The 22,529-nt window shown below is 34.0% G+C and overlaps 3 protein-coding genes across 7 annotated transcripts in view; 1 reads left to right on the top strand and 2 right to left on the bottom strand.

Annotated features, from left to right (window-relative positions):
- cadm2a (cell adhesion molecule 2a) overlaps positions 1 to 22,529 on the top strand; it is a 660,886-nt gene that overhangs the window by 394,828 nt on the left and 243,529 nt on the right. The gene's annotated exons all lie outside the window — the stretch shown is intronic.
- Positions 1,721 to 7,009, bottom strand: LOC130236011 (CD209 antigen-like protein E). Its single transcript, XM_056466546.1, has 5 exons — positions 6,804 to 7,009; positions 6,448 to 6,657; positions 3,063 to 3,190; positions 2,791 to 2,897; positions 1,721 to 2,701 (listed from the first exon to the last, which is right to left on the bottom strand). The coding sequence occupies exons 1-5, from the start codon at positions 6,925 to 6,927 to the stop codon at positions 2,563 to 2,565; spliced, it is 708 nt and encodes a 235-aa protein (XP_056322521.1). The 5' UTR covers positions 6,928 to 7,009; the 3' UTR covers positions 1,721 to 2,562.
- Positions 12,647 to 14,868, bottom strand: LOC130236010 (C-type lectin domain family 10 member A-like). The gene is made up of 5 exons (XM_056466545.1): positions 14,628 to 14,868; positions 13,810 to 14,496; positions 13,534 to 13,661; positions 13,215 to 13,321; positions 12,647 to 13,120 (listed from the first exon to the last, which is right to left on the bottom strand). Exons 2-5 carry the CDS (start codon positions 14,192 to 14,194, stop codon positions 12,952 to 12,954), a joined length of 789 nt encoding a protein of 262 aa, XP_056322520.1. The 5' UTR covers positions 14,195 to 14,496; positions 14,628 to 14,868; the 3' UTR covers positions 12,647 to 12,951.

The following is a 22,529-nucleotide window of genomic DNA, read 5'->3' as shown; positions in this document are numbered from 1 at the left end:
TATTTTCAAAACTGTTGATTCAATCAGTAATGTACAGTGTTGGGGAAAATTACTTTTAAAAGTAATGCATTACATATTGAGTTACTCCCCCAAAAAGTAACTAGTTGTGTCATTTGATTACTTTTTATGGTAAGTAATGTGTTACATTACTTTTAAGTTACTTTTGAGGTACTTTTTTTATACCTCTCTGATTTTTTATTTATTTATTTTTTTAATAAAGGAGCTCTGCATTTAATGACATACTTTATAACTTACACCTTCATTAACCTTAAAAAAATAATAATAATAATTAAAAAAAAAATTAGAATAATGTTACCTTCTGAGAACTTCCTGATGCTATACATACCATATATACATGAAAGTTGAAAGCAATGTGTTTGCTACTTTTGTATTTTTGTCTTATTAGTTAAGTAAAATCACTGTCCATTCAAATATAATGGGAATAATGAAGATACTTCAAAATAATGAGAATACTTCCATCACAGAAATGTAAGGCTCTGACATCTTGGTTTCTGTCTGTTTTCGTCTGAGCTCATTCTCATTCATTACACTAATTTTAATTCAGCAAATAACTTTTTAAAAGTAAATTAATTAATCTAAAAAGTATCACAAGTTCCATTTTTTTAAGTAACTTGAATATTATTACTTAAATTTTAAAAGTAATGCATTACTTTACTTGTTACTTAGAAAAGTAATAATATTACATAACTTACGTTACTTGTAATTCGTTACCCTCAACACTGGTAATGAAATGGGAACTCTTTAAATTATTTTAATAATACAGTATTTATAAAAATTGTAAATGTTTGCAGAAACTGTCAGAAAGTTGGCATTACTCTTTTATTTAGAATCGTACAGCTCTATTCTTTGGTAACTCATCTATAGTGTATACTGACATTTCCAGTCACACTTTTATATGTGATTTGCATATGGAGTTTTCCATTCAAATATTTTTTTGCATGGTTTAAATAGCCAGTTTAGTTCCTGAACACTAATAAATCATCATTAATCAGTTTATTTGTAATAATGATTGCATGCATTTTAAAACTTAAATAAAGTCACACTGCCCCATAGATGAATAACTGTTTTATTATACTTATAATATATATATTCATATATTTTTTTACATCAACAATAAAATAAAAAAAATGAAATTGCTTGGCTTCAATGAATATCATATAAAGTGATAAAACACTAAAACAAGTGAAAGTGAATGTTAAAGTCGGCATGAAACAGAAGTTGGTCATTTTTCCCCAATTTTGACATGCATCCACTTGTAACTAATGTTACTGAAATGAGAATTAAATGTAGGTGGTGCATGATTCTGTTCTTGGAGAAGCGATTTTTGGAAGATGGCCATTGATAAAAATAAAATTGAGGAAGATTTGAATGCCAGTTTGTTGTGTTTATTACTGTTCACCGAATCACCATCGGCACCCTCTGTGGCAGAATATTTCACATGTCCAATAATGATAAGAACGAGAAGCTAATTTTTACAAATGGAATTGTATCATTAGTTTGAACATTTGCCTCCCACGAGGGCAACTTAAAAAAACAAAAAAAAGAAAAGTTCATTCATTACAAACACTATATACACATAAAAACAAGAAACAGAAATATACAGTATACATATATTTCATATCAACTTTAATATCAATATTTATATTTAAAAAAAAAGTATATGCAATGGAAAAAAACACCAGTTAAGTAAAAAAAATGTAAAAATAAAAAAAGTAACAAAAAATGACATTGCAAAATTCAAATACACTGAATATTTATTAAGTGCGGTGATATGGTGCTCACTCTGAGCAATCCAAACTTTTTTCCATGCATGTTTGTTTGACAGCATTTCACATTGATGTCATTGCTGGATTATTATGTTGGTGTGAGATGCTCCATCAAGATCACATTATGTAGAAACAATCTTAATTTATTTATATGATGTCAGTTAATATGCTAGTGTAGGAACTCGGCTATATACAGTGTTCAGCATAATCGAGTACACCCCATTTTGAAAATGAATATTTTTCTCTATTTCTCAGTGAATATAGGCAATGTATATTGGTGAATTTAAACAAAACAAATTTATTAAACAGATATATTTGTTAAAGTAATATTTTAGTAGCCAAACAAGTTTTCCTCTTTTTTTAATTTGTATTTAATATTTTTTATAACATATAAATTTGGGTGTACAAGTTCTTGGACCATTATTGTAAAATATTTTGTTAGATAAGCTCCAGATTTGGCTGGTGTACTTATATATGCTGAGCACTGTACATTGGATCAGTGTAAAAGTGATATTTCTCAATCATGGAAATGTTCCTGTTGTATTTCACCTGTGCGTGTGTGTGTGTGTGTGTGTGTGTGTGTGTGTGTGTGTGTGTGTGTGTGTGTGTGTGTGTGTGTGTGTGTGTGTGTGTGTGTGTGTGTGTGTGTGTGTGCGTGCGTGCGTGCTTGCGTGCGTGTGTGTGTGTGTGTGTTGTTTTTTTAACAGACAAATAAGTGACCTTCAAAAGGACTAAGAACTGAAAATTTGACAGACCTACAGATGTTCATAATGCACTAAATAAAAATAGTCTCTTCACAGATCCAATTAAAAGTAAAATTACATGGGTAATCAGCCCATCCCGATGGATAAACTAGAGCACAGTCTTCATTTCCCGCATTGCTATTAGGTTCTCCAGATGCCCAGTTGTTGAACCTGCAGATCAACATTAGATGTTCAGTGCTGCTTCTCTTGTTTTAAGATACTGATTTTGAGAACAATTCATGATCAACTCATTTTCTCACCCAAAGGACGGGCTGCTACCATCAACCCATATCCATTTGCCTTCTACTTCTTGGTCAGACAGACCAATCCAGAAGTACGAAACATAAGAAATGGCCCTTAAAAAACTCTGAAAAGCAGAAACAGTTTAACAACAGTTACCACACTGTCTTTCATTTTATAGCTTAACCACACACATACATTTTAGTTTTCTGTTAATTGATGGGGCATTTCATAGTTTTTTTATACTGACTGGGATAAATCAGTACACACACGCACAATCTCTCTCACTCACTTGTTCCTCTAGGTTGTTCACAATCAACAGATCTGTTCCTTTGTCTTTACAGTATGTTCTGCTCTCATTCCAGCTCTTCTTCTCAGATGAAACTAAATAAAAACTGGACTGATAGAAAATCCATCCATCTGTAAACAAACAGTTCAGGTATTTTTATTATGTATAAAATTATTTCATCCTCCTCCAAACTATTCATTTTTTATCCAGGTGTGCCTTAAATAGGGAAGCCAAAACATGTTTATTGCCCCCTGGTGGTCATAATCTTACCAGATTCAATCATGTTAGTTCTTAAAAATGTTGTTTTATGTTTACTTGTATACTCACATGTTCATTTTTCTAGTCAGTTGACTTTTAGTTAGTTAGACATTTTAGTGCTGTCTTTTAATTTTTTTACTTTGCAATACATGATTGACATTCTTGGATTGTAACTTTGTTTTAAATAAAGCCTTAATCACAACACTTCTACACAAAAAGTCAACCTTAAACAATATCATATTAGTGTTTGTACTTAAATCAGGTAAATTCCTTAGTTGTATTAAATTATTTATGGTTCATGCTTAACACACATTAAGTTTTATAATTACTGTATGTTATTGTCTTTACACTGTTCATGCTTCAAAAATCGAATGTTCACTAGAATTGCACCTGTCACACAGACAGTGTTGGCCAGGGTTAACTTTCTAAGTAACAAGTAGAGTAACACAATACTTTACAAATTAAAGTAATAATATTTGAGTCACTTTTAAAAAAATGTAATGTGAGTTACTTTTTAAAAGTCAAGATCTGTTTTGGGGTTTCCGCATGGATTTTGCCAAACAATTTCAAAAGCTTCTTAAATACAAATGCAGAAGTGTAAGTGCAAAAGTTTGGTATCATTTTAAAGAAAACACTTTGAATTTCCTAAAACATTGTTGAAAGTGATTAAAATAATCATTGTCTATGTTATGATAAACCCCTTCAAAAAAGAGATGCTTTTTGTTTGTAAACTCAAATTTGAAAGTTTACCTTTTAGGTTCTGTGTGGTCTATAGTGCATCCGGAAAGCATTCATAGCGCTTAACCTTTTACATATTTCTTTAATGTTACAGCCTTATTTCAAAATTTCCTCAACATTCTACACACAATACCCCATAATGAAAATGTGATAAAAGATTTTTGGAAATTTTTGAATGTACATAAGTATTCACAGCCTTTGCTGTGAAGCTCTAAATTGAGCTCAGGTACATTCTGTTTCCACTTATCATTATTGAGATGTTTCAGCAGCTTAATTAGAATTCACCTGTGGTAAATTCAGTTGATTGGACATGATTTGAAAAGGCATACACCTGTCTTTATAAGGTCCGAGGGTTGACAGTGCATGTCAAAGCACAAACTAAGCATGAAGACAAAGGAATTGTCTCTAGACCTCCGAGACAGGATTGTCTCAAGGCACAAGGCCGGAGAAGGTTACAGAAAAATTTTAAAAGTTCCAATAAGTGGCCTCCATCATCCGTAAGTGGAAGATGTTTGGAACCACCAGGACTCTTCCTAGAACTGGCTGGCCATCTAAGTTGAGTGATCGGTGGGAGAAGGGCCTTAGTCAGGGAGGTGACCAATAACCTGGTGGTCACTCTGTCTGAGCTCAAGCGTTCTTCTGTGGAGAGAGGAGAAGGACAACCATCTGTGCAGCAATCCATCAATCAGGCCTGTATGGTAGAGTAGCCAGACGAAAGCCACTCCTTAGTAAAGGGCACATAGCAGCCCACCTGGAATTTGCCAAAAGGCATCTGAAGGACTCTTAGACAATAAGAAGCAAAATTCTCTGGTCTGTAGAGATTAAAGTTGAACTCTTTGGAGTGAACGTCAGGCGTTACGTTTGGAGAAAACCAGGCACCGCTCATCACCAGGCTAATACCATCCCTACAGTGAAGCATGGTAGTGGCAGCATTATGCTGTGGGGATGTTTTTCAGGAGTAGAAACTGGAAGACTAGTCAGGAAAGAGGGAACGATGAATGCAGCAATGTACAGAGACATCCTGAATGAAAACCTGCTTCAGAGTGCTCTTGACTTCAGACTGGGGCAACGGTTCATCTTCAAGCAAGACAATGACCCAAAGCATACCGCCAAAATATCAATGGAGTGGCTTCGCAACAACTTGGTTAATGTCCTTGAGTTGCCCAGCCAGAGCCCAGACCTAAATCCTTTTGAACATCTCTAGAGAGATCTGAAAATGGCTGTACACTGTCGCTTCCCATCCAACCTGATGGAGCTTGAGAGGTACTGTACAGAGGAAATGGAAAATTCCCAAAGACAGGTGTGCAAGCTTTGGCTTGACATTCAAAAAGACCTGAGAATGAAAACATTTATGGGAGTATTGAGCCAGTACAGACATTTAAAATTTAAGGAATGTAGAAGTAAACTATGTCATAGACTCGGTACCACGTACGCAGAGTTTAGGAGGCTAATTGATTAGCTTTAAAAATAAATTGCTGAATTAAATTGATCCTAGTCACATTGAATCACATACAGTACTCACTAATTAATTTGTACGCATCAAAGAAGGAAAAGGGAATTGTCTAAATGTACAGTGATTTTCACAGGGCTTTTCTTTTTCTGGATTGCTTTTGAAAATTGTTAGTTGGGTTTAGGGAAGTGGGTGGGCAGGTCGATCAATACAATTGGTTGGGTTTTGGGAAGGAGGAGGGTGGGTCAGTCGATCGGTCAGTCAGTGGGTCAAACAGTTTGTCAACAGCAGCCTCTGGTGAATTTACACGAGAACAGCAGGTGCGAATGGCACTCGCAAGAGAAATTCGAGATCTCAAAAAGCATACACAGCGGCCTCTAGTGGATTCGCAAAAACAAAAACTGCAAAAAAAAAAAACGTAGCTCCTGGGACGTATTTGGTGCTCTCCAGAAATGTATATAGAGGTATATTTTCAGAATGAGCCTGGGTTGTTTATAAGACAAAAAGTACAAAAGTAGCAAGCGCATTGCTTTAAGCTTTTACTAATCTGTGTATACAACACATACAGCTCTGGGATCAGGAATTTCTCCGAAAATAACATTATCCTAAATAATTTTTTTATTATTGTTTTTTAACAGGTAAATGAAGGTTATACAGTGTGTTATTAATTGCATAACACCTCTATTAAAAAAAAGAAAGAACATAAAACCCTGCAATTTCTGAAAGACATCAAGCCAAAAAAGTAACACATAAGTAACTCGAAAGTAACGTAATACATTACTTATTCCATAAAAAGTACTGCAACTAGTTAATTTTTGGCAAGTAACTCAATAGTGTAATGAATTACTTTCAAGAGTAACTTTCCCCAACACTGCACACAGATGTTAATGAATAACACAATCATATTACCTTAATAATATTTTTTAAAAATATGAAACTTACCTATTTTACTAAGACTCTTCTGAAGAATATTTTTCTCCAATGTTAGCTGATTATTGACTCTAGTCAGATTCTCATTCATGGATATCAGTTGCTGTCTGTCTAGAGTGAATATCACACTCAGCACTGTGGCTGCAGCCAGCAGAAGAAAACACAGCAGCACCAAACACACAATGGCTGCTCTGTACTTTCTCATCTTACCACTATCACTTTCTGCAGATGAACAAGCATGATGATATATTGTTAATCCTTTATCAAAGCACATTTCAGCTGCATCCTTAGCAAATCTTTATTGGAAGTCAATATTGATTACATTTGTGCATTTATGTTGTGTGATGAAATGAATTCATAGATAATACCTGTGAGTTCAGATGTCTGGATCTCCATAGTGCTTCTGGCAGTGATCTCATTTCTTGTTAAATCTTTATTGTCCATTATGTTTTCATAAATACTACAAATGCTTTCCCTATTTTCTCTGCTCATTTTTAGTTTGATTTATTTATTTTATTTTCTATATTTTGGGTAGACTTTCTGACAATTTGGATATCGCAAGGATGCTGGTGTCTCATCTGGTGTATCTGGAATGGACAGTGATGTGATTCCTCGCTGTGTTTTTTGGCAAATATTTATGCAAAAAAGAAGCTGTTCATTGGAAATGTTAATTTTGCATAAACTGTTTACATAACTTCAACTCAACACGGAACCTTTTTTTAACTTCAACAAAGTGAACAATGTGGAGCTTCGACATGTACTGTACATAATAGAGGTGAATGTCTTTTTTCCCAGTGTCTTATAGCATCTTGTATCAAACAAGGGATTGAGTTACACACAATCAAAAAAAAAAAAAGTTTTGGATCAAAAATAAAAAAGTGCCTAGTACTGACTTTTCATTTTTGAGTTTTATTATAGCTTACAAGATTACAACATTATTTATCAGACCACTGTACATATGGTACCATTTGAAAAGCTTATAATCTCCATTTTTTTTTGCAGATATTAGGGGTGTAACGGATAACAGTTGATCTGGTTTGGCATGCACATGACCTGTGGATCAACAACGTTTTTGTTTTTTTACTTGTACATTAATCTTAAATTTGTAACAGTTGCAGAGAGATTGCCTCCCATGCCATGATATACATGTCAATACATGTCAAATTGCATTTATGAACTAATTTTAGTTTCTGAAATTGTACCTCTACATACATTTCAGGTGTCTGCCAAATACGTCCAAATACGCAAATCCACTAGAGGCCGCTGTGTATGCTTTTTAAGATCTCAAATTTCTCTCAAGAGTGCCATTCGTGCCTGCTGTTCTCACGTAAATCCACCAGAGGCCGTTGTCGACTGACTGTTTGACTGACTGAATGACTGACCAATTGACTGACCCACCCTTCTCTTTTCCTAAACCTAACCAATAGTATTTTCAAAAGCACAGATTGACCTAATAAATCATTTGCTGGAATAGCTGTCAGTTCATTCTGCTATGGCGACCCCTGAAAAATAAGGGACTAAGCTGAAGGAAAATTAATGAATGAGTTAGTGATTGAATGAATGAATGAATGAATGAATGAATGAATGAATGAATGAATGAATGAATGAATGAATGATTATAATAATGATGGAACCTGTTGTGGTGGCACCTAAATGCTTTCTTAGGTTACGTGTTTTTTGTACTACTTGTTTAGCATTTATGCATTCAGTGTATAGCTGCACAATAAATCTTTAAAAGATTGAGATCTCAATTCAAAAACCCACGCAACCTAAAATATAAATGATTGTGATTTACATGCTTTTATTAATATTTTGATGCACTGCATTCAAATCTGCATTTGATCCGGAAAGAGATTCTTTAGTCTTTAGAGTCTTTAGACTTTTCAGTTAGTTGCAAAGTTACAACCAATCAAATAACAGAGAAGTACTGGCAAAACATTGTTTATGGTAAGGATTAAAATCACTGTTTATGCAACTTGACCCTTAAATTAAAGTTGTAGCAATTACATTGATTATCTAATTGGTTATAATAGCCATTACAAATGTGTCAAAAATGATACATCTAATAGAAAAACTTTTTTTTTTTACCTTTTAAAGGTTATTCTCCATTGCGGAAGTGTGCTCGTTTTTGCGATTGTTTTATAACTTCCGATTCAGTTGCCTTTGGGAGAAATGACTAGAACTAATAAACGGCAGAAAACAATCAAACTACTTGCTCTACAAGCAAGTGTTTGCATGACTATACAGATAAAAAGTAGAATAATATAAGAAGAAAATATCAATTTGCAACATCAAGCAGCATAACGAGATGTTTTTAATGTCTAAAAATGAATGGAAGTGAATGAGACCGGAAGTGTCCTGGAAATAATTTTGCCCAACTTGTGGTGTCTGTGTGTTCTTGTGTTCTGTAATTACCTGTGTTCTAAATTTGTTGCCAAATTCTAAACAAATTCCAAGTTTGTATGTAAAAGTGTGTCTGTTTCTATTGTATTGCATTTGTTTTGCAAATCATAATTTGAATAATTTGTCACCCTGACCTCCAGCACAGGATAAGGGTTAAATGTATTCAGAAAGTACAACTTAAATGTAACAAAACACAGTAAATGCTGGCCTGTAGCCAGCCTGGTGAAAGGGGTGGTTCTTTTTTTTCTTAAAAAGTGGACCTTTTTGCAGTCATTCGCTTAATTTTCTATTTAATTATGAGGTATTAAGACTGCATTTAGTGACATTTTATGCACTATTGTTAGCTGAATTAGCTTGAATTAGCTTCTTCTCCCATTACTCTCCTTCACACTTCCTTTATAATCTTGTAAATGGTCCATAAGTGTTTACTTACAACTACAACAAAACAACAAAATACATGTCCTTCATAAACTTCTGATTTTTTTAAAATACACTGATTATGAAAAAATGTGTAAATAAAATTATAACAGAATACGTATATAGTCCAATCAGTTTAATAATATAGAAAAATACCTTCAAGCACTCTCATTTGGGATCCATCATTTTCCGTCCGTTGTAGTTTTTGCTGATATGTTCAAACAGGCACTGCTCCGCATGAATGCATTTGAAGCTTCCAGCACGATGCATGTGATAAAACTGCACATCTCTAATAATGTGGGTCATAAGTTGACCCTTATTCAACTTCCTGAAGGTTACAGATTTTGTGGTCTGACTTCCTTCTAGTTGTATTTTAGGCTTGTGAAATCTTATTTCTTGAGAGACATGTTTATGTAAGTAGTAAGTAGATTGTGTGTCGATATATTCTTAAGTTATAGGTTTGCTACAGGGCTTCCTGTTGCAACAGGCTTCTGAGGTGGTATAAACCAAACCTTTGTTAACTACAGTACAGAGGGGTAAATTTTGAAATCTTATCTTTCTGTATGCCAACAGTTATAACTTTTTTATCATAGTTAAATATGAATACATTTTTATAAGTATACATAGATATACATTTTGGTAATGACAGAATTTTCATTATACAAATTATTACTGAAAGAGTGTGTGCCGGTTTGCTGATTAACTACATACATGTTTCTTTGACTGAAGTAAGTGGTAACACTATAAAATATTGGTCCATTAGTTCATGTTAGTTAATGTCCATTCGATAATATATTTACTTACATGATCTAAGTATAAACAATCTTACAGCATCCAGAATCTGTCAAAAGGGACAAATCAAACAAATCCTGAACAGCAAACTGAAGAATGAACAATAAAATACTCCTATCATAAACCAACACTGAATACATTTCAGTATCATTCATCTTGCTTCACAGCTAAACATTACAACCACACACAGTATAATAAAAAATAAATTCTACTGCGGGGAGACAAGTGAGGAAAATGTACAGCCAATACAAATTACAATTATAGGTCGTCAATCATTTGTGGTGTTTTGAAGTCTAAATGTTTGTTTGTTTGTTTGTTTGTTTTTCGATTTATTTAGCTCAGAAAATTAAGTAACTCAGAAAAATGATGTTTAATGTATGTATTATTATATCTGTTTATTTAGTATGATCATTACATGAATAAATAATACTTTTAAAATTGCTGATAATATAGTTTTTATAAGTTAGTTATATCACAAGAAATATTGTTATCCAGTGATAAGTAATATTGTGATTCCAGTGAAGGCGAGCTTTTTTATTTTATTATTATTTATGTAAGCTAAATGTTGGCTAAACTGTAGAAAAATAGCAAAAACATTACTAGTACTAGCAGTTCTCCTATGGTGGACCTTATTATTTTACATTTGTCCAGATGTCTGAAAATGTTTGAGGCATTATATGAGTTCAGTTCACCTCTGAATGTCAATAAGGGGTTTGGTCTAAAATGTGTTTAATGATTATAATGTCTACAACTAAGGATGTGGGTCATAAATTGTTCAGTATTCAACTTCCTGTATGTTAAATTAGTGGTCTCACCTCCTAGTTTGATGCATGTTTGACTGCATGAGCCAGCAGATAATATTGAAAAATAATTTTATAAATAAATATTAATAAATAAAAATAATAGACAGACGTTTTAAGTCATAGATACTTTTTGTTTATTTGTCTTTCTTTTATTTTTAAATGTTGATGTTGGTTTATCATGACATCCAATAACAGAGCTGTCCAAACCAAAGCAGTCACATTTACTAAAAAGAAAAAAATATATATATATATATAGAAAGTTATATATATTATATATGTAAATATATATATAAAAAGTTAACATGAGTTTGTAAACTGCTACAGTATATATCTCTACACAGATAATTTATTATTCAAATAATTTACAGTTTTTCTCAGTGACTTTGGTGCATTTCTCACAACACTATTTACATTTGCATCAGTCAATGCATTTTTCAAAACAATTAGTCATTTGTGCAAATCATAGTAGCAGTTTCTCATTCCTTCCAACAAATTGCAAATGCTTTTGGACATGCATCAATTGCTTTCAACTATCTGCTGTTTTATAACATTATCATTTGCTTATGTCATGTCAGTCAAAATTAACTAAACTTGTGAATACTGAATAGTTATTCCATAAAAAACTAATAGTCCTCATTTCATTACTTGAGTCATTACATACAAAGATGTTGAACTAGTTGTCAAAATCTGTCAAGAACATTTTATTATAAAAATTTTAATCTTTTTCCTGAAAATGTCTTCTAAATTGAACAATTTCATGAATGATTTACAGACCTATGTATGTTGTAGGTTCAGTTCCAGTATGTACTGCTATATTGTTTACAGTTGTGCACAGCTCTACCCAAAGGAAGTTTATGTTTGTTGTAAATAAGGGTGTGTTTATTCTTTTGCACAATGCTGGGAATAAATTAGAAATGCAAAGAGCAAATGTTGTAAAAATGTGAAACGTACATATTCAGTGTCTTGTACTCAGATATCTCACTAAATGCAGTGATGTCTAATATGGTGGCAAATTAATGCCAATGTTAATCGAGAGCAGCAGTGATGTTTACGAGCGAGGAGAAGTGAACCGCAAGCAGATTACAGGCCTACACGTGAGGAAACTACAGCTCAGCGTGCGAGTGAAGATCCCCTGTGCATCATCATCTGCGCGCACGATGTACGCTCTCGCAAGCGAGGTCATGCCTACAGTATTACAGTCACCTATTATTACTCAGAAAGTAAGTCTATTAGTTTCACAATGTGACATTATGGTAAGATATATATCCTAAATATTTTTATTCAATGGGAAAACTAGCTTTCCACACCATACCGATCAAATGTGGATCATCATAACTTGCGTCCAATCCCGGCTAACTTCCGGAAAGGTACAGCAACCAATAGCGTTAGAGATAACAAGTAAACCAAGTCCCGCCACAGGACTAACAAAAATCCCAAAAGTTTCGCACGAGCAGAGAGAAGAACCAGCGAGCGAGCAGAGAGAACTGATCGCACGCGCTGTAGGCATGACTTCTCTCGTGAGAACGTACATCGTGCGCAGAGATGATGATGCGTGAAGATCCCCTATGCGCGCACAAACTGTAGTTTCCTCGCGTGTATGCCTGTAATCTGCTCGCGGTTCACTTCTCCTCGCTCGTAAACATCACTGCTGCGCTTGATTAATATTGGCATTGATTTGCCTCCATAGTCTAACTTTACTGTAGTTTTTAAACGGCTGTGCAAATAGTATAAAGTGCTGTCTTAAGCATTTTCAGGAAGTGTCACCAAAATGTTTTGGACTTTTTTGCATTGGAAAAAAATTTACAGAGTAAAGCCATTTGACTATCTTGATCATAAACAATGGTGGCAGGACTTTTCATCTTGATGACACTGACGCCTTTATTGACATCAATACTTGCTTTTAAAGAATGAGCAATCCATTTGAGCAAGTCACACGTTTTTGCAGGTTATCAACTAGGTTTTGCAGTTTGTACTAATTGTTTTGAGAAATGCATTAACTGTTGTGCAAATGTAAACAGTGTTATGAGAAATGCACCAAAGCCACTGAGAAAAACTGTAATTGTAGAAAAGGTGTGCAGTGTTCCTAGAGAAGTATGTTGGTTTAAATTCTTTTTTCACAGATCCATTTAAAAGCTTCATAGCATGAAGACACATTCCAACTGTGAGCTGATTGAACATCTACAGCAGCACAGTCATTTTTCCAGTAGATGGTTTTCCAAGGTCTATGGTAAGAATCTCCATACAAGAAATTATCCGGCTGCCAGCTGAAACTACAGATCAACATAGGATGTTCAGTGCTGCTGTGTGTGATATGATAATGACTGGGGAAATCATTAGATAATAATCAGATTAGCGAATTCTCACCTATACAGTTCACTGTCATCAACCCATTTCCAGCGGCCCACTTCATTTCTGTAAGTCAGACCAATCCAGAACGTAGACTGCTCCATTGTCATGCTCTCAACAGCATTCTTTAAAGATTAAACACAAAGAACAATGGCAGACAGACAGACAGACACAGATAGACGACAGACACACTGACACACATGCTTCACTAAAAACATAAGTACATTTATGTGTTCTAATACCACATTATATGAAATCACATGCAAATACTCATGAGATATGTTGTGCGCACACACAGACACACACACGCACGCACGCACACAACTGTCTCACTCACTTGTTCTTCTATGTTGTTTATGATGATCAGATCTGCTCCTCTGTCTCTACAGTATTGTCTGCTCTCAGACCAGCTCTTCGTCTCATTGGACAAGAAGTAAAGACTGGATAGATAGTAAACCCATCCATCTGGAAACACAGCCAGATCAATTATTAGCACTTTCCCCATCTTAACTCATATAACACAGTTTACAATAAATGATGTGCTCAAACATAAAACACTGTGTCTGCTGTACAGAAAATAACTACAGAGATGAAAATGATGAGATCTCATTACCATGACATTCCAGAGGCTCATTTATTAGCTGCTGTCTCTCTTCTGTGAGCCCTTGCTTGGCAATGTTAGTTGGTATTGGGGTGCTTTCTCCTGTAAGGTTGGTCAACTTGCTTAGAATCTGACATTTCTCTTTTTTGAGGTTAGTAATGTGGGTTAGTAGCTGATTTCTCTCTTCAGTAAAATTTCTTAGTTGTTGGTCTTTTTCATTTTTGAGGTTGTCGATGGTGGATTGCATCTGATTTCTCTCTGCTGTAAAACTTCTTTGTTGTTGGTCTTTTTCATTTTTGAGGTTGTCGATGGTGGATTGCATCTGATTTCTCTCTTCTGTAAAATTTCTTAGATGCTGTTGTTTTTCACTTGTGAGGTTGTCGATGGTGGATTGCATCTGATCTCTCTCTTCTGTAAAACTTCTTTGTTGTTGGTCTTTTTCATTTTTGAGGTTGTCAATGGTGGATTGCAGCTACTTTCTCTCTTCTGTAAAGTTGCTTAGTAGCTTGTCTCTGTCTTTTGTGATGTTGGTGATGTTGGTGATGTTGGTTAGTAGCTGGCGTCTCTCTTCAGTGTAGTTTGTGTTGTTTATATAGATGAATACACTCAGCACTATGACTGCAGTCAGCAGAACGAAACACAGCAATGCCAAGCACACTGGAGTTGCTCTGGAGCTTCTGATCCTCACTGAATCACTTTCTGGTTACAGCACAAATACAAGCTTTTTTAACTTTGTTTTTAAACCAAAGTACTGCTTGTGCATAAACATATTATTGCATGAATATATGCTATGTTTAATAAGGAAAGATATTAGTGATTAAACTCTTTACCTGTGCGTTGAGGTGGCTGGATTCCTGTTGTATTCAAGTCTTCTGTCCCGTTTGTGATTTGTCCTTTTATATCATCAGTATTTTCATATATTGCATCCGTTTTTGATTCTATTTCTTCCATGTCTGTTTTCTTATTTTTATTATTTAATTTAAACATTGGTAGCATCTATTTAATTTCAGGCTGCTCCAGTAAGGACGAGAATGTTTTATAACTTAAGCTAATCGTAGGCTGAACCTTTTAAGTTAATCTACTACAACTTGCTGATCTCCTGGAATGGACTTCATTACATTCCTGACATGTGCCAAGATGTTTCAAGTATTTATATGTAGTGGAGATTCGGGTGAATACACAATGTCAAAGAGGGCTTTACTCTGACCAAGGTTTAATGATTATACTTGGAATCTGCCACTATTTGATTATTTAAAATTGTTTAGTAAAACTTTTCAAAACAGTCATTTTAAGTAGGTTATATTTTGGTTGTTGAATTCGCTTCTGTAAATCTTGTTATTAATAAACTATGAGTTGCCATTAAAGTCATTAAATGGAAAAATAATGCATATATATCAAATATAGTGTGTGTGCTGTATACAGTTGAAGTCAGAATTATTAGCCCCCCTGAATTATTAGCCCCCCCCGCTTATTTTTTCCCCAATTTCTGTTTAACGGAGAGAAGATTTTTTCAGCACATTTATAAACATAATAGTTTTGATAATAACTAATTTCTATTAACTGATTTCTTTTATCTTTGCCATGACGGCAGTTAATAATAGTTTACTAGATATTTTTCAAGACTCTTCTATACAGCTCAAAGAGACATTTAAAGGCTTAACTAGGCTAATTAGGTTAACTAGTCAGGTTAGAGTAATTAGGCAAGTTAATCTATAACAATGGTTTGTTCTAGACAGTCGGAAAAGATGAGCTTAAAGGGGCTAATAATTTTGACCTTAAAATGGTTAATAAAAAAAATTAAAAACTGCTTTTATTCTAGCTGAAATAAAACAAATAATACTTTGTGCATAAGAAAAAATATTATTAGACATACTGTGAAAATGTCCTTGCTCTGTTAAACATCATTTGGGAAATATTAAAAAAAAATTCAAAGGGGGGCTAATAATTCTGACTTCAACTATATATTTATAATTTAGGGTCCAAATTAGTAAACCACATGTGAAACATTTAAATGCTTTCCTATTGTAAAAGTTTGTGTCTGACCAACAAACTCCTAGAGATTCATTTTTAGTAACATCAAAGGTAAAAATAGCAGCCCACACCTTTTTTACCACTATTCCTTGCCGCATCTGTTCAGTAATTACAGAAAGTACTGTTTTAATGTAAAAAAAATGCGCTAATATTGATATCTAATGTAAATATCATCAGACAATTGTCCATTTTATTCTGAACATTTGTGACGTTTCCCATGCTTTTATACAATTTCAACGTTTACTTGTCTCCTGGAGTGGACTGTGTTGTGTTACTCATCTATGTTTGTGTGGCAAGTGTTTATGCCAACAGGAAACTCACCATAAACAATTCAGATCACACATTATCACACAATCACTCTTTCACTTCCTTCAGGTATTGAGATTGACTGTTTATACCATTCCTCAAAAAACACAGTCATTACCATACTTATACCTAGTTCAGTCTTTTTTATATTGTTTGATGAGCTTCCTGTTATTGCTGGTCAAAATTCCATACAGCTGATCATCTGATAGTTCATCTGTGGCTGCGTTTACATGTGGTCCTTTATATCAAGGGGGTCACACACTGGATGCACAATGCTGCGCCTAACCACGCTGCGCCATGACTTGACATGCATTACAGAATTGTAAACATAGATTTTAATCAGGATACATACACTAGTACCACTTCGGTGGTTGCCTGTGGTGTCCAGCTACAATTCGGTACACCGTTCAAATTTCTGCCACACCACAGTACTTTAAGATAAGCCATTTTTTTGGAGCTCCCTTGTAAGCTCCAATACGGATTTCCATAAGCCATTTATTTTTAAAATTCTGGGTAAAACATAAAGAGCTGTTTTCTGTCATTTGCTTATATAACTTTCCATGAATGTTCCCCTTCACATGTATCAGGAACATTTCCAGTTAATTATTAAAGACAAGTGAATAATCATCAATCAAAAAACAAAACAGACACAAATTTTACCAAAACATTTATTTTCTTGCAGTACTTCACTAAAGTACAAAAACGTGGTAGTGTAACTACAGCAAACATTTTAACAATGCAAACAATATAAACTGTGTGCCTAAGTGGCATGTAATACAGTAAGAACATACTGTAAGGTGAAAGTCCCTTGTTCACACAAACTGAGCAAGTTTACCCATTAACATTTTTTTAAGGTATTAAGGAAACAAAAAAAAAGTCACATCTAGTCAAACAACAATGTAATGCAAAAGGCACACAAGAAAAGTTTTTTGTTGTTTTTAATAACAATGTGAAGAATAACAATATTTATTATTGTATTATTAATTATAATAATAATAGCATTTTCACTCAGCATTTACTTTTTAATACAAACTATGAAAGGTTCCATACTGCCATTGATTATTCTTTTTAGAACATTTAACATGTTTGAAACCTTTTCAATCAACAAAATGTTATGCTACTTGTATGTTCATTGCATTAAAAAAGTCAGAGATTGACTTAACACAAAAAACAAGTTGGCAGAAGTTTTTTGGATGAACTAGCAAAGCGTTGCTCACAAAACACATCTTTTTAACTTAATGAATAAAATCTAGATGTTCAGTGCTGCTGTGTGATATGATACTGGTCATGAGAATTATTTATTAGATCATAATCAGCTCAGTGATTTCTCACCTAGAGGTAGGTTTACTCCCATCAACCCATTTCCAACTGCCCTCTTCTTCACTGTCAGTCACACCAATCCAGAATTCATCGTTACCAGTGATATTCATAATAAAATCCTGAGCAGAAGAAACAATGCAACATTTATTTAATATACACATTTCATCTGACCATCTCTCACTTAGCTTCTAAACACCATAAACACACACAAGCTCTCACTCAGTTGTTCCTGTTGGTTATTTGTGATGATCAGATCTGCTCCTCTGTCTTTACAGTCTCTTCTACTCCCAGTCCAGCTTTTCTTCTCACTGGACAAGTAGTAAAGACTGGATTGATAGTAAGCTGTTAACAGAACAAGCCCAGCTATTAGTTTATCTGTCCCATTTACAATAAAGCACATGTAACACACAAGATAATGTACAATTACATATATTATATGTACATTGTGAGTCTACAAGCAGCAAAGATTTTCTGTAACTGCAGATTAAAGTCATTTACCTTCTTGACCAAAAAACTGAAGTTGCTTTATTAGTTGGTCTCTTTCCTTCAGAAGGTTTGCGTTCCTTATTAATAGCTCATCTCTCACTTTTATAAACTTAGTAATCTTGTTGAGAAGCTCATCTGTGTCTTCTGTGAGATTGGAGATGTTGGTTAGTAGCTGGCGTTTCTCTTCAGTGTAGTTTGTGTTGTTTGTATAGATGAAGACTGCAATCACCAGAAGGAAACACAACAGCATTAAACACACTGGAGCTGCTCTGGAGCTTCTCGTCTTCTCTGAATCACTTGCTGAAGATGCCAGACATTAATGTACAGTTGAACTCAGAATTATTAGCCCTCCTTTAATTTTGTTCTTTTTTTTTATATATTTCCCAAATGATAATTAACAGAGCAAGGACATTTTCACAGTATGTCTGATAAGATTTTTTCTTCTGGAGAAAGTTTTATTTGTTTTATTTTGGCTAGAATAAAACCAGTTTTAATTTTTTAAAATCCATTTTAAGGTCAATATTATTAGCCCCTTTAAGCTCATTTTGTTTCTACAGAACAATCCATCATTATACAATAACTTGCCTAATCACCCTAACCTGCCTAGTTAACCTAATTAACCTAGTGAAGCCTTTAAATGTCACTTTAAACTGTATAGAAGTATCCTGAAAAATATCTAGTCAAATATTATTTACTGTCATCATGAAAAGATAAAATAAATCAGTTATTAGAGATGAGTTACTAAAACTATAATGTTTAGAAATTTGTTGAAAAAAATATCTGCGTTAAACAGAAATTGGGGGAAAAAATAAACAGGGGGGCTAATAATTCTGACTTCAACTGTAGACGTTCATTTATCAGAGAAATCAAAAAGCATTGATGTATTTTAGTAATATGTTGGGGTGCACTCATACAAATGTGAAGACTTGTGCATGAGCCCCTACAAACTAATAAATCTACAAGGCAATCAACAGCTAAAACATCTGTTAAAAGAATCCCGCTGAGCTGAGGAAACACACAATGGTTTGTTTGTAGTTGGTTTAAAGACTTGATGAACTGTGCTTAAGTGACTTCAATAAAGTCTTCTCCTTATAAGATCTTAATTTACTTTCCTATTTTATGTATTTGAATAATTTTATATATTGGCGAGCCACCCAACGAAGGTTAAGCCAAATACGCAGAAATTTAATTCGTTTGTGTTTGTGTTTGTACCTGTTTGATTTCTTAGAGATGACCAGTGCATCTTCCATGTTGAATCAGTGTTTAAATTGGTGTAAATAGGCTAAGCCATTTCTATTCCGCTTGTCATCTTTAAATAATGGATTAATGCAGTCTTGTTTTCTACTGTCAGTCTCCAATTTTAGCATTTCAAGATAATATGGGGCAAACATGTCAACGAATAAGACTATGTGACATCCTGAATTTGTTCACATGCAAACAGAAAAGTCTCACTAAAGGTCTCCATTGTGGTTGTGTGGTTACTGTAGTAGATGTAGCTTAGTAGTTAAAATGGTTGATAAAATAATCACAGTAAAATTATTCATGTGGAAAAGTCATCTTACTTTATCTTAATTTATTTATATATTTTTCATTTTTATTTGTTGATCATAAAATGCACCTTTATAGTGCTAAACATCTTTCTAATATTCTAATATGCATTCTAATATTGCCTTATAGTTTATGCTTATTTTGGATGAATGAAGTAGATAACAGCAGAACAGAAGTGATCTGAAGTCAGTGTGCAAAACTGCAAAATATTGCACAATGACACCATAGGGTAAAGGTTTTGAAACTTTACAGACTTTTGAAGTAAAAAAAAATCAATAAATAAAAATAAATGTAAAATAACTTGTCGCCACTTTCTGATTCATACACTGTCTCTTAGTAAACACCACATATACAGTGTGCAGATAATTGACTGCACAAGCAAACCATTTACATCGTTATCAAAGAGATTAAAGTGATTACCTGTATTTTGAAGTGGTTGTTGTGTGTTTAACTCTGTCCTGAAGTCATGATCTCCCAAACAGTCTGCACTCTCATAGATATCCACCGTCATGTCCACTCGTTCTCTGTTCATTCTCTCAGACTCAGTCTTGATCACATTGTTATAAATATCCTCAGACATTTCTGCTCTAAGAGCTGGAAAGAGCTGTTTTGATAATTGTTTCTGTGAAGTGTGTTAAAGTAGCTGGCACTTCTTTGTTTGCCAAACATATGGTCAGTGTGTGAAATGATGTTACATCAGACACTTACTTTAAGAATAATCTAGAAAGAAAGAAATTAAACTTTTTTTTATGAATTTGTAGCAATTCGAATATTTACATTTTAAGCAGTCTAGTCTATTCCATGCCCTTTGTGTTGCTTGTTGATGATTTCGACTGTTGAAACCATTCATTCATTCATTTTCCTTCGGCTTAGTCCCTTTATTCATCAGGGGTCGCCACAGTGGATTAAACCACCAACTTCTCCAGCATATGTTTTATGCCCTTCCTTGTGCAACCCAGTACGAGGAAACACCAATACACTTTCATTCACACACACACACACACTTTGGCCAATTTATTTTATTCACCTACAGTGCATGTCTTTGGACTGTGGGAGAAACCAGAGCACCCGGACAAAACCCACGCAAACATGGGAAGAACATGCAAACTCCACACAGAAATACCAACTGACCCAGCCAGGACTCGAACCAGCAATCTTCTTGCTGTGAGGCGACAGTGCTAACTACTGAGCCACCATGTAGCCCCTGTTGGAACCAGAATTTTGATTATAATTACATGAAATTTCAGTGATTTCCTACCCAGTTGTCACGTCACCCAGAATTCATGATTTTAAGTAATACTCATAAAAAAATACTTTTTAACAGACAATACACCTTTCATCTGAACATCTTTAAGTTAGCTGCTGCTGAACATTTACTAATAAGATTTTATTGTAGAGTGTTACTTCATCATTCTTTTGGAATTTAATTTGGTTGATTTTTTTTTAACTCTGATCATGTATAAACAATAAAGCAATATACTAATAATTGTGTTATTATACCTGTTAAAGTATCTTTTTTTTTGTAGATCAGGCCAACATCATTATAATGCACTGTGATTAAAATTTCAGCAATTAATCACAACATGAAAATTTGTTACTGACATAAACCTATGCAACTTTTTCAGAGCATCTTCCTCTAGGTCTAGGTTGTATTTTTTTTAGCCAAAGAAACAAAGAGTACATTTAGTCCAGTTTCTCTTTTTTAGTTAGTTTTATAATCAACATAATCTCTGTTCTTCTTTCAAAAAAATGAAACAGTTCCTCACTATTGGATTTGAGCCATTAACCAAAAATTATAACAAAGTGTTAAGAAACAGTCATGCCTCTTCACATTACACTTTTTATGTGGTTTCTCACCAAATAAATAATTACTTAATGCCAAGAACTGTAAACTATTTTAATTTTGTAATGCATTCCAGTGTACAAAACAATAAGTCTGGCAAAATGATGAGCACTACAACAGTATTATAGAAGTTATTTTCAGTTTAGTCAATAAGTTAAGTGCAAGATAAAGCCAGCTGATTTATATGAAAAAAAGTAAATAAAAACGCACACAATGTTTTGCTTGATAAATGACATCAGGTTTGCAGTGTATTATACAGATCTACTATTAATGGTGGTCAATATTAAAATATTTCAAACCTCGGAATATCGGGACTGACCCAATATATCTATAAAGTGCTACATATAGGCTAAGTTTACTTTTTAGGATTGGTGTTCCTCACATGAGGTTGATTATTTTTAGGTGTCAGCGTCGTCTAAGGTTTGAAAACCCATGCTTTAGCGATCCTGAAGACTTTAGATAATATTTTCAAGTGCACTTTATTAGGGTTGGCGTTGTGATTTTAAACTTAACATTAAAACGAAACATTTTTGTTACTTAAATGGTAACTGGTCAAATATTCTTCTCACAGATCCATTGATGAGCACTATTACATGCAACATCAAGCCATCCTGTTAACTCAGGGTGCTTTTTTAAATGGGTCACAGCACAGTTCTCTGTTTTCCCTCCATTGGGCTCAGTTATTGATCCAGAGGAAGCCCAGAACCTGCATGAACAGGACAACATTAGATGTTCAATGCTGCTGTGTGATATGGTAATGGCCATAAGATCATTTATTAGATCATGATCAGTTCAGTTCATTGATGTCTTACCTAGAGGTCAGATTACTGCCATCAACCCATTTCCAACTGCCCTCTTTTTCACTGTCAGTCACACCAATCCAGAATTCATTGTTACGAGTGATATCCATAATAAAATCCTGAACAGATGAAACAATGCAACATTTATTTAATCAACAGACAATATTAACATTTTATCTTCTTCTAAGCACCACAAACACACACAATCTGTCACTCACTTGTTCCTGTTTGTTGTTTATGATGATCAGATCTGCTCCTCTGTCTGTACAGTATCTTCTGCTCTTAGTCCAGATCTTCGTCTCATTGGACAAGTAGTAAAAACTGTATTGATAGTAAAACCATCCAGCTGTTAACAAAACAAGTTCAGCTATTAGTATATTAGTCCCATTTACAATCAC

Source organism: Danio aesculapii, chromosome 10 (assembly GCF_903798145.1).
Source record: "Danio aesculapii chromosome 10, fDanAes4.1, whole genome shotgun sequence".
NCBI classification, from domain to species: Eukaryota; Metazoa; Chordata; class Actinopteri; order Cypriniformes; family Danionidae; genus Danio; species Danio aesculapii.
Note: the sequence above shows the minus strand (reverse complement) of the source record. Positions and strands in the feature narration are given on the sequence as shown.